This window comes from Zeus faber (genome assembly GCF_960531495.2).
Source record: "Zeus faber genome assembly, chromosome: 7".
In the NCBI taxonomy this organism is placed as follows: Eukaryota; Metazoa; Chordata; class Actinopteri; order Zeiformes; family Zeidae; genus Zeus; species Zeus faber.
Window position 1 is genome coordinate 23,559,032 of NC_137203.1, and position 16,032 is coordinate 23,575,063.

The 16,032-nt window shown below is 44.6% G+C and overlaps 3 protein-coding genes across 4 annotated transcripts; 2 read left to right on the plus strand and 1 right to left on the minus strand.

Moving 5' to 3' along the window:
- Window positions 1-58: 58 nt before the first annotated feature.
- Window positions 59-2,954, minus strand: ciao1 (cytosolic iron-sulfur assembly component 1). Of its 2 annotated transcripts, XM_080003710.1 has the most exons (8): window positions 2,835-2,954; window positions 2,601-2,792; window positions 1,720-1,868; window positions 1,529-1,640; window positions 1,342-1,430; window positions 1,044-1,239; window positions 880-949; window positions 59-704 (listed from the first exon to the last, which is right to left on the minus strand). In XM_080003710.1, the coding sequence occupies exons 2-8, from the start codon at window positions 2,737-2,739 to the stop codon at window positions 470-472; spliced, it is 990 nt and encodes a 329-aa protein (XP_079859836.1). In that variant the 5' UTR covers window positions 2,740-2,792; window positions 2,835-2,954; the 3' UTR covers window positions 59-469. The 2 variants fall into 2 exon arrangements, with proteins under 2 accessions (XP_079859836.1, XP_079859837.1); XM_080003711.1 differs by having other exon boundaries at window positions 2,601-2,945.
- Window positions 2,955-4,146: 1,192 nt separating this feature from the next.
- On the plus strand, window positions 4,147-6,385 carry tmem127 (transmembrane protein 127). The gene is made up of 3 exons (XM_080003370.1): window positions 4,147-4,878; window positions 4,981-5,145; window positions 5,248-6,385. The coding sequence occupies exons 1-3, from the start codon at window positions 4,614-4,616 to the stop codon at window positions 5,556-5,558; spliced, it is 741 nt and encodes a 246-aa protein (XP_079859496.1). The 5' UTR covers window positions 4,147-4,613; the 3' UTR covers window positions 5,559-6,385.
- Window positions 6,386-7,473: 1,088 nt separating this feature from the next.
- Window positions 7,474-10,984, plus strand: gatd3l (glutamine amidotransferase class 1 domain containing 3, like; the record flags this gene model as incomplete). The annotated part of the gene is made up of 7 exons (XM_080003533.1): window positions 7,474-7,590; window positions 7,683-7,735; window positions 7,819-7,932; window positions 8,049-8,180; window positions 8,479-8,571; window positions 10,580-10,763; window positions 10,853-10,984. 7 exons carry the CDS (start codon window positions 7,474-7,476, stop codon window positions 10,982-10,984), a joined length of 825 nt encoding a protein of 274 aa, XP_079859659.1.
- Between the last annotated feature and the right edge of the window lie 5,048 nt (window positions 10,985-16,032).

A 16,032-nucleotide genomic window follows, 5' to 3' on the forward strand; every position in this document is an offset into this window, starting at 1 on the left:
GATAGTTTGGATGAAATGCAGAAATGTTCTTAATAAATCCACGTAGCACGTTAGGGTAATCTTAAGGACATGCTTTATTATGAAATGTAATTGTTGGTTTAGTTTGATGTGCTGTCCCAAATGTTTTCCAATAAAAACTAAAACAAAACCAGCTTAATTATGAACAACTGTTGGGGAAAGAATATAATTTAGAATTTATGCAAGGTCATTTTATTTAAACATATTTAATAGCATTCTTTTCTCAATTGAACAGTAGCAAAAACAGATTCGGAAAACCGATCTGAAGCCTTGTGGTGGACATAAACTCTGACATAAGAGGACTTAAAGGTGATTTGGTCATAATGCACAATAGAACTAAGATGAAGCCTGGTCCTACCAACTGGTAAAGGCATTTACTGCCACCAGTGGGTCTTAAAATACTGCATGTACGCCGTCTGGAGCTCCTGAAACGGCCGGTGATGGTGATGTTTCAGTCCTGCTCTTTGTATCTCCACAGCGCGATATCTCCGTCGTCGCTGCAGGAGGCCAGCAGCCCGGGATCCTTGGGGTTCCAGGCCACGCAGTTGACGTCCTGGTTGTGAGCCTTGCTGACGTGAGCTGCTATCGAAAAGTTGGGCTGGTTGGGGTCTGAGGGCTGGTCCTCTCTGAACACACGCAACCCATCGTCACCGCAGGCGGTTGCTATGCCACCGGTTAAACGACACCTTGACACAAAAGGACGTACGGAGAATTTACTGAGCTGATGTTGAATACATAGTATTGGTGTGTTATTGATTCTTAAGAGGTCTCCCTTTATAGGTTGTTTTCATTCTTCCTAAGATTTGTTCCTATTCAAATATAGAACACACTACAAAGTATCAAGGAGGAAACACTTCTTACCAAGCGATGTCATACACCGCCCGTCCGTGAAATCCCGATAGCGTGCAAACACACTTCCAGGACACGTCTTCTGTTCAGCAGCAAGGGGAGAAACAGACCGTTACCTTGGAATAAGCTCAACCAGCCTCTCTAAGCAGGATCAGTATGACAGAAGGAGCGCACACCCTCTTCGCTCTGACGCGGCTTCCATATCTTCACGCTGCGGTCGTCGCTGCAGGACGCCAGCCTCTCTCCGCTCGGCTCGAAGCACAAACTCCAGACTGTGGATGTGTGTCCCTCCAGTGTGGCCTTGCACTCCCAGTCGTCATCCTCCTCTTTATAAATACAGATGTTGTTGTCGTAGCTGCATGAGGCCAGGAGCTGCACGGAGGCGTTGTTGGGGGTTAGGTACCAAACACAGGTGGATTGGGAGGGCACGCTGCAACCATTTGGGTGAAGCGAGTGGTGTGTGCTGTGTCCTACCTCCTGCGTAGGGTGCCAGGCAACGTGCTTCACGTCTTGCGTATGAGAGTTCACTACGGTTACGCACTCGTACTCATTCTCCTCATCCACTGTTAGAGACAAAATGAATTATTTGTCTGTAAACATAGTCTCCTTTATTGACGTTTGTGGGGGGGGGGGTGTGTAAAATGATACGAGCAGCACTGACCTTCCCAAACCCAGACACTCTTGTCTCGGCTACACGTGGCCAACAGATTTCCCGACGGTGCCCAGGCCACACATTTCACCTCGTTTTCGTGTCCCTCCAACACAGTCACAGACTGGAAGACAGACGGCACCATGAGCTGTCGCAGGCATTCACAATTGCATTCTGAAACAAGACTGCAGGTGAAGGCTGACCTCAAAATCATCATCCTTCTTCTTCCATATGGACGACGTTGCATCAAAGCTGGCTGCGGCCAGATAGTTGCCGCACGGAGACCAGGACACCTTTCTAACCGTGCGCTGGTGGGTGTCCTGAAGGACGGTCAGGCACTTCCAGGTCTCACCTAAAAATTTGAAAGGAAGCGTCTCTAGATCAGGGGTGGGGAACCTTGCCCTGGAGATGAAAAATAAGCACTCTTTTTTGATCAGTTTCTGCTCAGACCTCTTCTCTAGAACCGGGGTGTGTCGCGATGGCAGGAGCCACCGCCCTCTATCTTGCAGACTTCCACAAAGTTCGCATCGACCCGAGGGATAGTCTCACCCAACGCCCCAATTCGGTTCACATCGTGAGTTGACGATTAATCGCCAGACAAATAGTTGAGTGAAAATTTAAGTGTGTTTTCTATTTGTTTTATTCCAGTGTAGAGGCAGATGTAAAGGCAAACAAACACAAGCGAAAATAAATTAAACTTGTTACAGTAAAAACATGTATATTGTCCATCTGTTGGAATTGAGATCGGAACATAACGACTTGGGGAGACAGCTGGTGTCCTCTAAACTCAATCGGTTTAAATTTGGCGTTAATTTGGACGGAAACAAACGACCTCGATCCGCTCGAAATAATCGCGCACAGGCGACCATTGAACAAGTGTGACGGTTTGTCAGATATGATCCAGTCCAAACCCGTGTGACAGTGAATCTGCGACCGATCGTGGTCATGTTGTCACTTTGCGCGAAACCCCCTGGAAGCTCGTGTGGGGGGAACCAGGGGAGCGGCTCAACAGACACGAGGGAACAAGTTAACGGTGACCGGGCCACCACGGCCACCACGGCCATCGCAGCCGCCCCGGGCTCACCCTCTCTCCCCCAGATGCGGATGGCCCGGTCCCCGCCGCAGGAGGCCAGCAGGGTGCCCGCCGGGCTCCAGGCCACGCACCAGCAACGGGAGTCCGGGTGTCCGCTGAACCTCTGGACCAGAACCAGCGGGTCCCCCATGGCTGCTGCTGCTGCCGCCGCCGCTGTCAGGTGGTGGCTTAGCACTGCTTGGCCTCGCTGGCTGGGTCAACACCCGGCGCAGTGCGCGGCAAGACGCACGTTTCCGACCGCGCTCCCCGACGCGTAGCGGGAAAGGGAAGGAGGCGGCGGCGGCTTCCGACGTCGTCTCCACGGAGCTCCAGTCCGGGCCTCGCCAACCCCGCCAACTTCCTGGGCGCGTCTCTGCCGCGGCCTCTGCGGTGCTGCCCCCCGGCGGGCGGCAGGCGGCACTACACGCGTGCTGCGTTCCTTTCCGGCCGGCACTCGGGGAAAAACACACGGTTCTTACCCTTTGGGTCCCGGCATCGCTCGAGTCCGATTTGACCTCGATCGGGGACCTTGCGGCCCACGCCATCAGCGGTGAAGCACGTCCCCTCTGCCTGTTTTTTTTTTTTTTTTTTACTAATTTCGTTTAAAACGCGTCGAGGTCCGGTCTGAAACCGCGCTTTGAGTTTCCATGCCGCGTTAACCCGGGTTTGGTGGCTCTTCAAACACACACAAAAACTGCAATATTGCAGTTTATATATTATATTGCATTATAATAGCACTGGGAAGTTAAGCCCATAACCAGCCGTTATAAGACGTGTCTGTCTATCTATCTGTCTGTCTATCTATCTGTCTGTCTGTCTGTCTGTCTGTCTATCTATCTATCTATCTATCTATCTATCTATCTATCTATCCATCTATATCTGTCAGCCTGTCTGTCTATCTATCTATCTATCTATCTGTCTGTCTGTCTGTCTGTCTGTCTATCTATCTATCTATCTATCTATCTATCTGTCTATCTATCTATCTATCTATCTATCTATCTGTCTGTCTGTCTGCCTGTCTATATCTATCTATCTATCTATCTATCTATCTATCTATCTATCTATCTATCTATCTATCTGTCTGTCTGTCTGTCTGTCTGTCTGTCTGTCTAGGGTCCATTTATCACAGTATCAAAGCAACTGTGTGTCACAGGCCGTTAAACGTTTTCTAGAAACATCAGTACGAGTCGAGTTCGAGTTGTTTATATGTGTAAATGCTGAATATATACCACTCAGTATTTACAGACATCTCCAACTATGTTTTCATTCATACCCAACTAGTACCAATAAGTTCCCTGTATATGGAATATACCGGGGGGTGTGTGTGTGTGTGTGTGTGTGTGTGTGTGTGTGTGTGTGTGTGTGTATATGTATATATATATATATATATATATATATATATATATATGTATATGTATGTGTGTGTGGAGTATATTCCAATAACCGTGTTGAAGGTCCGATAGTTCTGCAAACGGCCTCTGGGCGGCAGCACCGACCACGGTGACCTCCGCACTGCGGCTGGTGGGGGTGAGCGAAGTAGAATGGCTGGAACGAGGAAGTTTGGTATTTGGAACAGGAAGTGGGAGCGCAGGTTTGTTTTTGTTTGTCTTTGTTTCTCCTCTCCCGCCGGCCAAGCGACGGCATCTCGACCAGACATTCAACGTCACTTTTTGTTGGCTACCTAGACGTTTTTTTTTTGTTTTTACGCGAGTGAAGAAACAAATTGAACCGATCTTACCGATCTAACAGCAGCTTAGGCCCGAAACCCATCTGTCCATTGTCTGCCTGTCGTGTCTCGATCGTGTTTTTTAACAAGTGTTATTTAATTATTCGCTCTGACGTTAGAGCCAAAATTTCCAGTGTACGCGATAGTTCCATCCCCAGCTGCCAGCTCCGTGGTTTATTCGCTGTCTGTGCCGAAACACGACACTCTGGCGTCCGGGGTTCAGTCCGGTCTGTAAAGATCAACTGCGGCGCCTAATTTCGGAGCCTGTTCTAAGAGACACCACCGGGAGATCGAGCGAGATGTACGCGCCGCCGGGCTCCGCCGTCCCTGGAAGCCGGAGGAGGAGAGGAGGAGGAGGAGGGAGCGGCTGTGGCGGCGGCACGTCCCTGCCCAAGCAGCCGGAGCGGAGCCTGGCCTCCGCCTTGCCCGGAGCCCTGTCCATCACCGCCCTGTGCACCGCCCTAGCGGAACCCGCCTGGCTGCGGGTCCACGGGGGCACCTGTCCCCGACAGGAGCTGGGGGTGGCGGATGTCCTGGGCTACGTTGACCCCAAGCTCCTGGACGGTATGAGGAATCTCTCTCTAAAAATGGACACGGCCAGCGATGATCTTCTGAAGTGTTGTTTGTTTTCACCTTATCACTCTTTCCACCCCCCCCCCCCCCTAGATAACTGCGTGAACCCCCAGACCGTCTTGCTGCTGAGAGTGATCGCTGCCTTCTGCTTCCTGGGAATCCTGTGCAGTCTGACCGCCTTCCTCCTGGATGTGTTTGGACCCAAGCACCCCGCACTCAAGATCACCCGCAGATACGCATTCGCTCATATCCTCACAGGTAATTCGGGGTACTTGCATAACTTGGCAGAGTACACGTTAATATTTAATATACTTTTATTTATATTCTAACCATTTTCCTTGGCTCTCTCTGTGTCACCAGTCTTGCAGTGTGCCACCGTGATAGGCTTCTGCTACTGGGCATCGGAGCTCATTTTGTCACTACAGCAGCAGCACAAAAAGTACCACGGCTCTCTTATCTACGTCACATTTGCCATCAGTTTCTACTTGGTGGCGGGGGCTGGCGGGGCGTCCATTCTCGCGACAGCGGCGAATCTGCTGCGCCACTATCCCACGGAGGAAGAGGAGCAGGCTCTAGAACTGCTCTCAGAGATGGAGGAAAGCAGTGAGACATATCCTGCTGATTATGACATTGCAAACCAGTTCCAGCCACCACCTGCCTACACGCCCTGACGCAGCACAGGGCCGTCGCCTGTCGATTCAAACATGCTTTTCTATCAGCGTTGCTTCATTTTGTCCTCATCATCAAATGCAGACATGATAAAATGTATGATACAATAACTCTTTATCAAGTGGACATCCCAAATACTCACTTCTTTGTAATGAACACACTGTGTACAATGACTTTCCTTGATTGTTAGTGCTTGGGTGCATGAAAACTTTGTGTTGGCAGAAAATTGGAGCTGATTCTTACTTTCTCCTCTGACGCTTTCAGTGATTTTGCATGTACATGGCTCTTAGGCATTCGTCCTTACATGTAAAGAAAACTAAATTAGTTGGCACTTTGTTTCAACTTCAACGTGGCTCTTCCTCAACGTCTCATCGAAAGGGGGAGAAGTCCAAGCCTCTTCGATGCCTAATTATGAAGTTGTGATGGCGACAGTTGATCACAGTCATAGTATTGGATTGATGGAAGGATGGATGGAAAAAGCAGAATTCCTTTTGAATTATTTTTTTATATACCCTTGCAATGAGTGTGTGATTTGATTTTGCACCAACAAAATAGAATTACACCAAGGTAAAGGCTTTAGACATTTAATTTTTACTCTTTAAATGAACCTTTATTTATTAACGGGTTGTCCCTCATGCTGTTTTTATTTTGCGTCCTTTGCTGTGTAGACGTGTTTTTAGTTTTATTTAAACTGCGAGATCTGAGACTGGATGAGGAAATACAATGGTATTTCAGACAGTGGGTGAAAGATTGTACATGTTGGTGTTTGTATATCATGTCTTGTGTTTTACACCCTGTACCATTCAATAAAGTGAATGGAGAAATAAGAGCACCTTTTTTTTGAGTCAATATTTTTCCCCAAATCTCAGTGCAGAGCAAACTTTTTTTCTCCATTGAATTAATGAACTTGAACACATCTTTTGTGTTAAATTTCATTCATTCAATGGAAATAAAGTGTTGTGTGAAAATCTAGTGACATTTTTATGTGTGTATGTGTATTGTTTTGTTCACATGCTGTGAACCTACCTGGTTTGTCTAGTTTAAACCCCTTGGCTGGAATCTACACACTGTTAATTGCCAAGACTAAAATACTGTGTGTAATGTACATATACTATAGTGAAAAATGACAGAGGTTATAATAAAAAACAAAATGAATGCCACATTTTATCACCACATATGCTGGCCTTCACCCGTGGAACTGGAGGGCATTTACTCTAGGTTGTTTCACGCAGAGAGGTTACTACAACTACTTTAAAGTGCCTAAAGGGGTTCAAGTTTGGATCAGAGAGATTGACAGACAACTTATAGTGTTTGGCACTTGTGTATTACTAGGATATTTCAAGGCTCGGCGTCTAGACTGTGTAGACACCACACGGAATTACAGCAAGTAAGAGCCTTACACCCTAATGGACTTTAAAGGGCATATGACTGGGAGAGTGCAAAGACTTCCATCACTTCTCGTTTATCTTTTGTTCAACCCTCACCATCCGGTTTTGTCGTGTAATATATATTTTAGAGCACAACATTTGCTATGATTTATGTGCATTTTTGCAACTAGTCACTTTTAACCTCTTCATTTGAAGGCAGATATTTTCTGCTGACCTGACAGACGGGTGTACCTTATTAAAATATGTCCAGCCTATTTAAAAGCTGAGACAAAATGGATGCCAGAAATGACTTAAGATAATCAGATGAAAAAACAAGGTATTAATGAGGGAAGCGGTGTTAAGGGAAGGGATAGGCCAATCTAGACAAGGACGTGAAGGCTGTTCCCAGAAAAAAGGGTTAATAAGGCAACGTCATTTGGCCACAGTTTGGTTGTATAAGTAGAGCCGCGTGTGGCAGTGCTGCACCTGTCAAACGTCTTCCAGGCTTACCGACACAGTCCACCTTTTCTCTACAGCCGAACTCTTAATCATGTTTGCGACCAGGCTGTTCCTGTCCAAGCAGACACTGTCTGCCATCGCTCGCCAGCCTGCGTGCTTTGTGCATCATGGAGACTATGGCAACTGGGGAAATACCAATGTTGCAGTGGTAAGTGTATTCCGATTTGCACGATTCGATTCAAGGAGAAGAGTGGACTGATGTGCTTTTGTGAGTCACCCCTCTAACTTCCCTTACTTTAGGTGTTCTCAGGATGTGGCTGGTGGGATGGGACTGATATCCATGAGGCAGCATAGTGAGTATCCCACCTTCATTCTGCATCATTATATTTCTGCATCATTCTATTATGACTCACTGTGGCTCACCACTATTTTGCAGCACAATGTATCACCTGAGCCGCAACGGTGCACGCTTTCAGATGTTTGCTCCAAACCAGCAGCAGATGCATGTGGTGGACCACATGAAGAAGCAACCTGCCTCTGGAGATAACCGGTAGCTTGTATTTCTTAAAGCTTTCTTATCGAAGATTTTGTCTTTACAGCAAACTTGTACTTGTCTATATCTTACAACAAATAGCTCAAATGATGATGCTTTTTGGCTGTGCACAGGAACATGATGGTGGAGGCAGCTCGGTTCAGCCACGGGCAGGGAATGATGCAGATGCAGGACTTGGCCAAGCTTGATGTGAACAGCTTTGATGCGGTCATCTTCCCCGGGGGCCATGGCATCACCAAGAACCTGTGAGGAACAGAGAGGAAACAGGGGGGCTCATTTAGAGAATGCTCCTACAATCAATTTAGGTTTTACTGTTCAAAATAGACACTGGAAAAATGTAATGGGCTACTTTGAGAGTTAAATAAATTTTTTTTGCTAATTATGCCCGGTCCTCAATGTGTCTTTTACACTTGCTTGTGTTCAGTTTAAAGCTTTCTAATAAATGAGCTCCTGAAATACGGTCAATAGAAAATATGGGTAGGCTACTGTACCGACAGAGAAAGAATCAGAAATATTCATAATTATTGATGCTTTACTCTTCAGCTCCACCTTTGTGAAGGAGGGTAAAGACTGCAAACTCCATAATGATGTGGAGAGGGTGCTGAAGGATTTCCACCGCTCCCACAAGCCCATCGGGTATGTGTTACTATATTATATATAGTATAATATATCATACTATAGTATATTGGCAATTTCTTGCAAAATGTACAGTGTATAGTCCTTGTACAGCAGTGGTAATAGTGTTGGGACAGTGGCGACGTTTTTGCAACTGTTCTCTGAGAATTCTGTATTTGAAATGAAGCAAAACGGACGTTGCAAAACGACAGTAACCTACTGTACCATTTACATATTAACAGGAAGCATGCCATCAAACCATCAAATATATAATGCAAATTTGATAGTTTTACTTGCTTTTATAATGTTGTCAGAGAGTGGATTTAAACAGAATAGCGTTGGTAGTAGGGTATTCAAATAATATCATATGAGATAATTTATTTTTGATTTCAGATGCATAATTATAATTTGGTGTAATTTTATACATTTCTTTCTAAAATGGTGCAGGGGATCAGAAGAATAATGGAATTATCCTCAGTTTTAGATCTATGGTACTGGTCCATTTAAAAAATATATGTATCATTAACATATAATGTAGTTTGTTTTAAATTAAACACACTACATTAGATTAAAAAAAAAGTATTTGCAAAGTTCGGTGTGAAGTCACCGCCCTCAACAGGCAGTAAGCCAGCCAGTCCTAAAAAGACCTCGGCTAAGCCCCAGTGTCCTCGTTAAGGCTGACAAAAGATCTTTTCTAAATACTTTATACTCGCCAGAAAAGCTCTTTATCCCAGTTAGGTGTGTAATTCAGGAACTGTTTCAAAATAAAATACTATGAGAAAGAGAGGAAAAAATGTTTTTGTGGGGAAACAACACGGCCATTGGCCAAAGATATACAGTATTCGTCAATATTTAACACAAATAGTAAATTATCCCATTATTTAACAATAAATATGTTTTATGAACAGCAGCACAGCAGAGATAGGAGAAATCAATGGATTTGGTGTACAATGAGAATATCAAGGGCTCCAAGACTGAGCCCTGGGGGACACCAGTGTTAAGAGTGCATGGACTGGAGACAGATCCTCTCCAAGTGACCTGGAACAAGTTTTAATTCAAGTAGTACTCAAAGTGGGAGAGTGAAAATACAGAAATGGCGAACTTAGAGAGCGTGCCGAGAAGGAATTGTTGGTTGACTTTGTTAAATACAGAGAAGACAAGTTAAGGAGGACGTGGACAGAGGAAAGGGATGGGCCTCTGGCAGTGTGGAGGGCAAAAGGTGCTGACAGCTGATTCAATCTTCGTGAAGTGTTTGACAAAATCAGCCGACAGGGAAGACAGAGGATCACAGCATCATCAAAGCAGATACAGTATTTATTTGTTCCAGTGTCGGGACGACTAGTTCGGGCCTCACTGTATTCGTCAAGGAACCCCACACGGAGGGTATTTGCTAGGAAAGATAATAATTAAAAGATAAGTGCCAGGTTAGTTTAAAACTGTATTCATTCATTCATTGTACCAATTCAATCCTAATATTCTCCAGACTTTCATAGGCAATACTCATATCTGCTGATAATCATCCAAAAATCTTCAGGTCATCTAGCATTCATTTGGGCGATGTTATGCCTCGTTAACAACCTCCAGTGGTGTAAGCACCACTGTTGCAATCGGTGCAGCTGCACCGGGGCCCAGTGGCCGATATGGGTCCATTTCATCACCGCACCAGAGATGGGGTTGCCCGCTAACCGCACTCTGCTGTGCATCCCCTTGCCCCGTTCCTCCTAAAAAAAAAAGTGTTTTTTTAAATTTATTTAAGATGTAGACTACTTCATTTTACCCTGTTCTTTATTGAACCAAACAAAAGAAGCACCGTGCATAATGGACTGTGCCTAATGGTCAAAATGCAGATAGTTGGAAATTAGTCAATTTATGTGTAAATAGTGAGAGCTTAGACAATTTAGATTTCATACTCAGCTTTTTGTCACCAGATACTTACATTTTCTTCATAAGAGACAAACAAACCCCGTCCCAACATGTGGTTGGTGTGTGTGTGTGTGTGTGTGTGTTTCTCTCTCGGTGCCTTTTCCAGCCTAGCCAGCATGGCTCCCATGCTGGCGTGTCGTGTGCTCCCTGGCATAGATGTGACCCTGGGCTATGAACGGGACGAGAACAGCCGCTGGGGGAACTGGCCTCACACAAACATGGTGCAAGCTGTGAAGAGCATGGGTGCAAGGCACACTGTGCGTGAGCCATACATATCCTTTTTTAAAGATGTTTTTATCCATCGATGGTGTCTCATGTGTAATGTCGTAACACTCTTATCATTATCCTGTATTTGCCTTGACTGCTGTTTCATCACGAGGCCTATGTGGACGAGAAGAACAAGGTGATCAGCACTCCTACATTCATGTGGGAGACCGAGTACCACTACCACTACATATTTGATGGTATCGGTAACATGGTGAAACACGTCATGCGGATGTCAACCAAGTGAGCCGTGCTAAGAAGCCTGAATTAAGAACAGATTTGTGTGCTCTTTGAACAGAAAGATAGATTTAGATATCATCATCCTAGGTATTAAATGCTTTTCATGGTCGCTTAATTTTCCACAAGTCACTGAAATTTTTGTGACATTAAATACAATTCAAAATGACATTTTTACGCTATTTACCTGTTGTTGTAATACTCATCTGGCCCACTGTCTGTAATGTGAATAGTTCTGAAATACGTATTTACATAAACACTTAAGTTGAAGAGCAAGTGAGGTGTCTGTGTCCTATGATTTTTAGAAAGCAACTCAAAAACATGATCTCAGTCTGTGTCGTTGCAAATAAATCCATTTATTCATAATAAACATATAAAAACGTCAAAACAGCCTGATGACGAGATATAAAAATTTCCAGTTTGTACAAAACAAAAAACATCCACAATAACTGTTGCCAGAAATGCATATTCACACCATTCCAGCTGTGTTTCTTCAGTAAGTATAATACAAGTGTTGATTTATCAAAATTTCATAAAAGTTTCCTTTTCTCCAAATCCTTCCCGGCACTGCAAAATGGTCCGTAGAAAATGTAAAAAGATTAAGGAGCATAAAATCAATATTCATGGAGCAGTTCATGCAAGAAATATTAGAAGCCAAGTTGACAAAATATTCACAGTGTATTATTCACATTAATAATGTGAAATGTAAACATGTTTGCATATCGTTACCCAATAAATACAAAGATCCACAGAAATAATGTAGCAAAAGGTACATCAAAACTATAGGATCTCTTATAAAATGTGTATGCTTTGTTGCCATTTTTTTCATTATACTGTAGCTTGTAATCATATCTCTCTTAATAAGGCAAAGTTATTTTTCCCTGTTTCACTGTTTCTAGAAGTACACCCTCTCCGGATTTTCAACTTTCACAATTTGTTACAGGCAAGTTTAAGATGGAAAAAGTCTGAGATCATTTGATCTCATTTACACTTCCAAAATAAATACAAGGAAAGGGATTATTGGTGCATGTGTACATTATTCAAACAAAGAATACTGAGGGGTTATTCCAAGGTATCTGTTTTGTAAGAAAATGATCATGGCTTCCATTAGAATTAATAGATTGTGTAAGTTATTCAATTTTTGTTTTCTAAATTACTCATACAGTTGATATTGATTAGATGGAATTTAACATGTTGGTAAAAATAAAAAATAAACAATTAAAAATATATTTTAATGGCAATGCTTAAAGGGGCACTATTCTGCAAAACTCCCTTTTTCTGTGCTCAACATACATTTGGGTCTCTGATGGGCCTACTAACACACAAACTGTGACATAAGACAACCCAGTCAGTTTATTGTGAGCTGTCTGTTTCAGAAAACATGTCCTAAAACACGCCGTTCAGCTTTGTGTCTCAGTGCTACATAGAATTGAGACACATTACAATTAGATCCACCCTCCATCTGAGTAACGCCACCCACGGCTGCGCCACTGCACCCGCTAGCGTCGAAGCTAAGAGCTAAGCATGGGAACTGCTCTGTTGTCTGCAGATATCAGCACAAATCTTTTAAAAGAAAGAGGAATTTACACCAGCTGTCTGGGACAAAACTGCAGATGATGGAAATGTATTTGCTATGTGTTTTTGCATAATCAAATTTATTTATTTAATTTATTTAATTTATTCTGAACAGTATTTTCAGCAAAAAAAATAAAAAATAAAGCATGTTTTGGGGACCCCAGACACCATATATTAACTTGGTGAAAAGGAGCATAATAGGTCCACTTTAAAAGAATTCCAGTGCCCATAAACATGATTGGAAAAATAAATTCACTGTTGCAGAAACAGTTTTTTTTTAATCAAATGCACAGCATTGCACCACACAACATTTATGTGGTTTTTTTTTTTAAGCATGCTGTTTGTAAAACACATATTTAAATGGATTCACTTGTCCTTTCATAATGGGGTCATCTGTATCTGATTGTCACTACAGACCAAAAGTCCCTCGAAACAATTGTACCGAATTTTTGAAAAATAATAAATATTCTTTCCTCAAAACTGCTGTCCACAGCCAGTGGTAGAGTACACAAAAGGCTTGAAGGTACCATTATAAGTACATGACTTTGTCTGTAGAAAATGATATCATAAGTCATGTCATAAGTCATGAATGACTTCCCTATTGGAAACAGCTAAAGGAGTTTTGGGAATTTAGAATTTTTCAAAAGAAAAACAAAACAAAAAAAAACAAAAAACGATGAGGATGAAAATACAACAAGGTAAATGTTGTGATGGAAGTGTCCAGGCTTGTCCACGACCACGGTGCTGTCTTCTGTGCAAAGAATAAAATAACTACTCGGTGTCTTTCTTAGAAGAACCTGCGGGAGAACGGCAGAGAGAGACACATAATGAGGCAGCGTTTGGAAAGGGTAGGCGTTGTAAAGCGTGCGGACCTGGCTATGCATTCAGAACGTCACTATACGCTAATGATCAAGCAGCATGGGGGAGGACGGGAAGGCAGGCGGCGAGGGGTGAAATGACGATAAGGGGACAGGAGGACAGGCGGGATGACGGACCAGGCTAAGCGGCTAGAACAGTGCTGAGTTGGCGTCAGAGTCTGAATCGGGGCCAGGGGTGAGGCAGCGTTCACAGGAACCAACGGATTCCTGAGCACGTATGTACTCTTGGTACTCCAGGCGAAGGGCGTTGAAGCGGGCCTCGCTTAGGGAGCGGCTGTACAGGCCACGCGCTTGGATGGAAGCAGGTGGGCTGACTGAGGGAGACGGGCCTGGGAGGGGCGGCAGCGAGATGTGATGCGAGGATGGGCATGTCACTCATGATGTTCACAATAACCACAGCACGAGGGCACAAGGTGATGTATGCAGGAACAACAAGCAGCACACTTAAGCCGCGTTTCCACCTTAAGTACCCGGAACTTTTAGTCCCAGGAACCTTTTTTCAGGAAAAAAAGGTTCCTTCAACCTATTGTTGTCTGCGTTTCCACCGTGGTCTAAAGACCTGTGACGATTATGCAAATGAGTTTGCTGACGAATGAAAAAGCAACGGCTGTTTTTACACGTCTTTTTTGTGAGCGACTATACAACAAACGGCTCCAGTCCAGTCCAGTAGGGGGCGCTATTGCAGAAGACTATACACCAACAAGAAGAATAGAAAGGATAAAGAAAGAGTTTATCTTATCTTTCTTCTGTCCTTGTATTTACCGTAAAAAAAAATATTGAAGTTTGAAACGTATTGAAAAACCAGAGTTCACACAAAATCTTGATACACTCCAGTATATACACCACACATCAGTTAGTGTGTTCATATACTGCACTCCGTTGTTATTTATTTTTCTGTTATTTATTATCAAAATATGTCTTTTTTTTGTACAAACAGAACATTTTTAGAACCAAAAACAAACTGTAAAAAAGTCGGTTTGCGGCTCCAAATTTTTAAAAATGATGTCTGAAATGAAATGCAGTACACGACCAGTCATAAATATTCAACACTGCAAGCTCCACCCCCAAAGTTCCTGGACTTTTGAAAAGTACTACACCCCCAGAGCAGGGACTTTTTGGTTTTGGGGACTTTGACTTTGAATTTAGACCCTGGTCCCTGCGGTGGAAACGCACTGAGTTCCTCCAAAAGTTCCCAGTTCCTGGGGAAAGTTCCTGCGGTGGAAATGTGGCTTTATAACATGGATTGTTTACAGCACCAAACAAAATCGCAACCTGTTCCATTCTCACCTTTCCATTGTTTGTCCTGGAGGCCACCAGTAGAGCGAGCTTGATCATATCTTAACTCCCCCCCTTCTTTGCCTACGCACATTTGCGACTGATCAAACTTCGTGGCCTCCAGGACTTCCGAGTCCGCACAGAGATCAGCAGAGTCCCACTCATAACTCTCATCTACCGACGTGTTCCTTCTAATGAGAGACATATAAAACAAGTGGTCAGATTATAGAAGTGACATTCACAACAAGTAATTACGACACAACAAACAACATTTTGGCAACATCAATAAAATCCTTCTGCGAAGAAGACACTTGAGAGTGTTCTCTGTTACTGGCCGGGTGTGGTGCTGTTTCACCTTTTCGCCCGTCGCGCATGCAGCTCCATCTCGGCTCTGTGTCGCTCATTCTCCTCTGTGGTTTCCGGGGAGCTGAGGAGGGTGGGGGTGATGGACAGGGACTGACGGAAGAAGCCGGCGCTACCCCTGCCGCTGCTCTGGCTTGCGTAACTGGTCCTTCCTCCTTCTCTCGCTTCCCGAAACTCAGCCTCCCCTCCCCTCACCAACACCCTCTCTGTCTCTCTGTAGCTCTCTGCCTCCCTTGGCGGGAAGGGGGCAACGTATGGTGAGGGCCAACTGTTACCCCTAGGCAGGTAGGACCTAGGAGGCCCCCTCCTGGGGTCAATGAGTCTCTCAGTCTCTCCCCTGGAGCAGGGTCTATAATGGTTCTGGGGTATGGGGATGGAAGAGGGCATGGGGACATATTTATGCTGGGCAGACCTCAGAGTTTCTTGATAAGAGGCAGGGTACCTGGAGGACTCAGCGGCCCACCATCGTGGATCTGAGGGCTCCAACCTACTGGAGATGGATGTCAGCCTGGATGGGTATACGGAGGGAGGGAGATAGGAAGGACTAGGCACAGGTCTTTGGGGATGGTGAGGCCCTTCTAGGCTCCCAAAGCCGGGATGCCTGAATGGGACATATTCCCGCCAGGAGGGGCCTGGCCTGGGTGGGGCAGCTGGATAGCGACCCAAACTATAAGACTTGACCCTGACATCAGGGTTGGGATACTCATCCCAGTAGCACCTCTCTGAGATGTATGGCCTTGGGTTCTCAAAATGTTCCCATTTTTGTGAACCTAAACTAATGGATTTCTTTAAGAAGGGACAAGGTTGGCCCACACCTGAGAGGGTTCTACAGGGGCCTATGCTTATAGATTTCTTCAGGAATGGCACAGGGGCTTGATAGATTCGTGATGCAATATTGTTGGTCCTGTTCAGGGAAGATTGTCTTTGGGGTGGTTCTGGGATGGATTCATAACCTTCTCCCAAACTC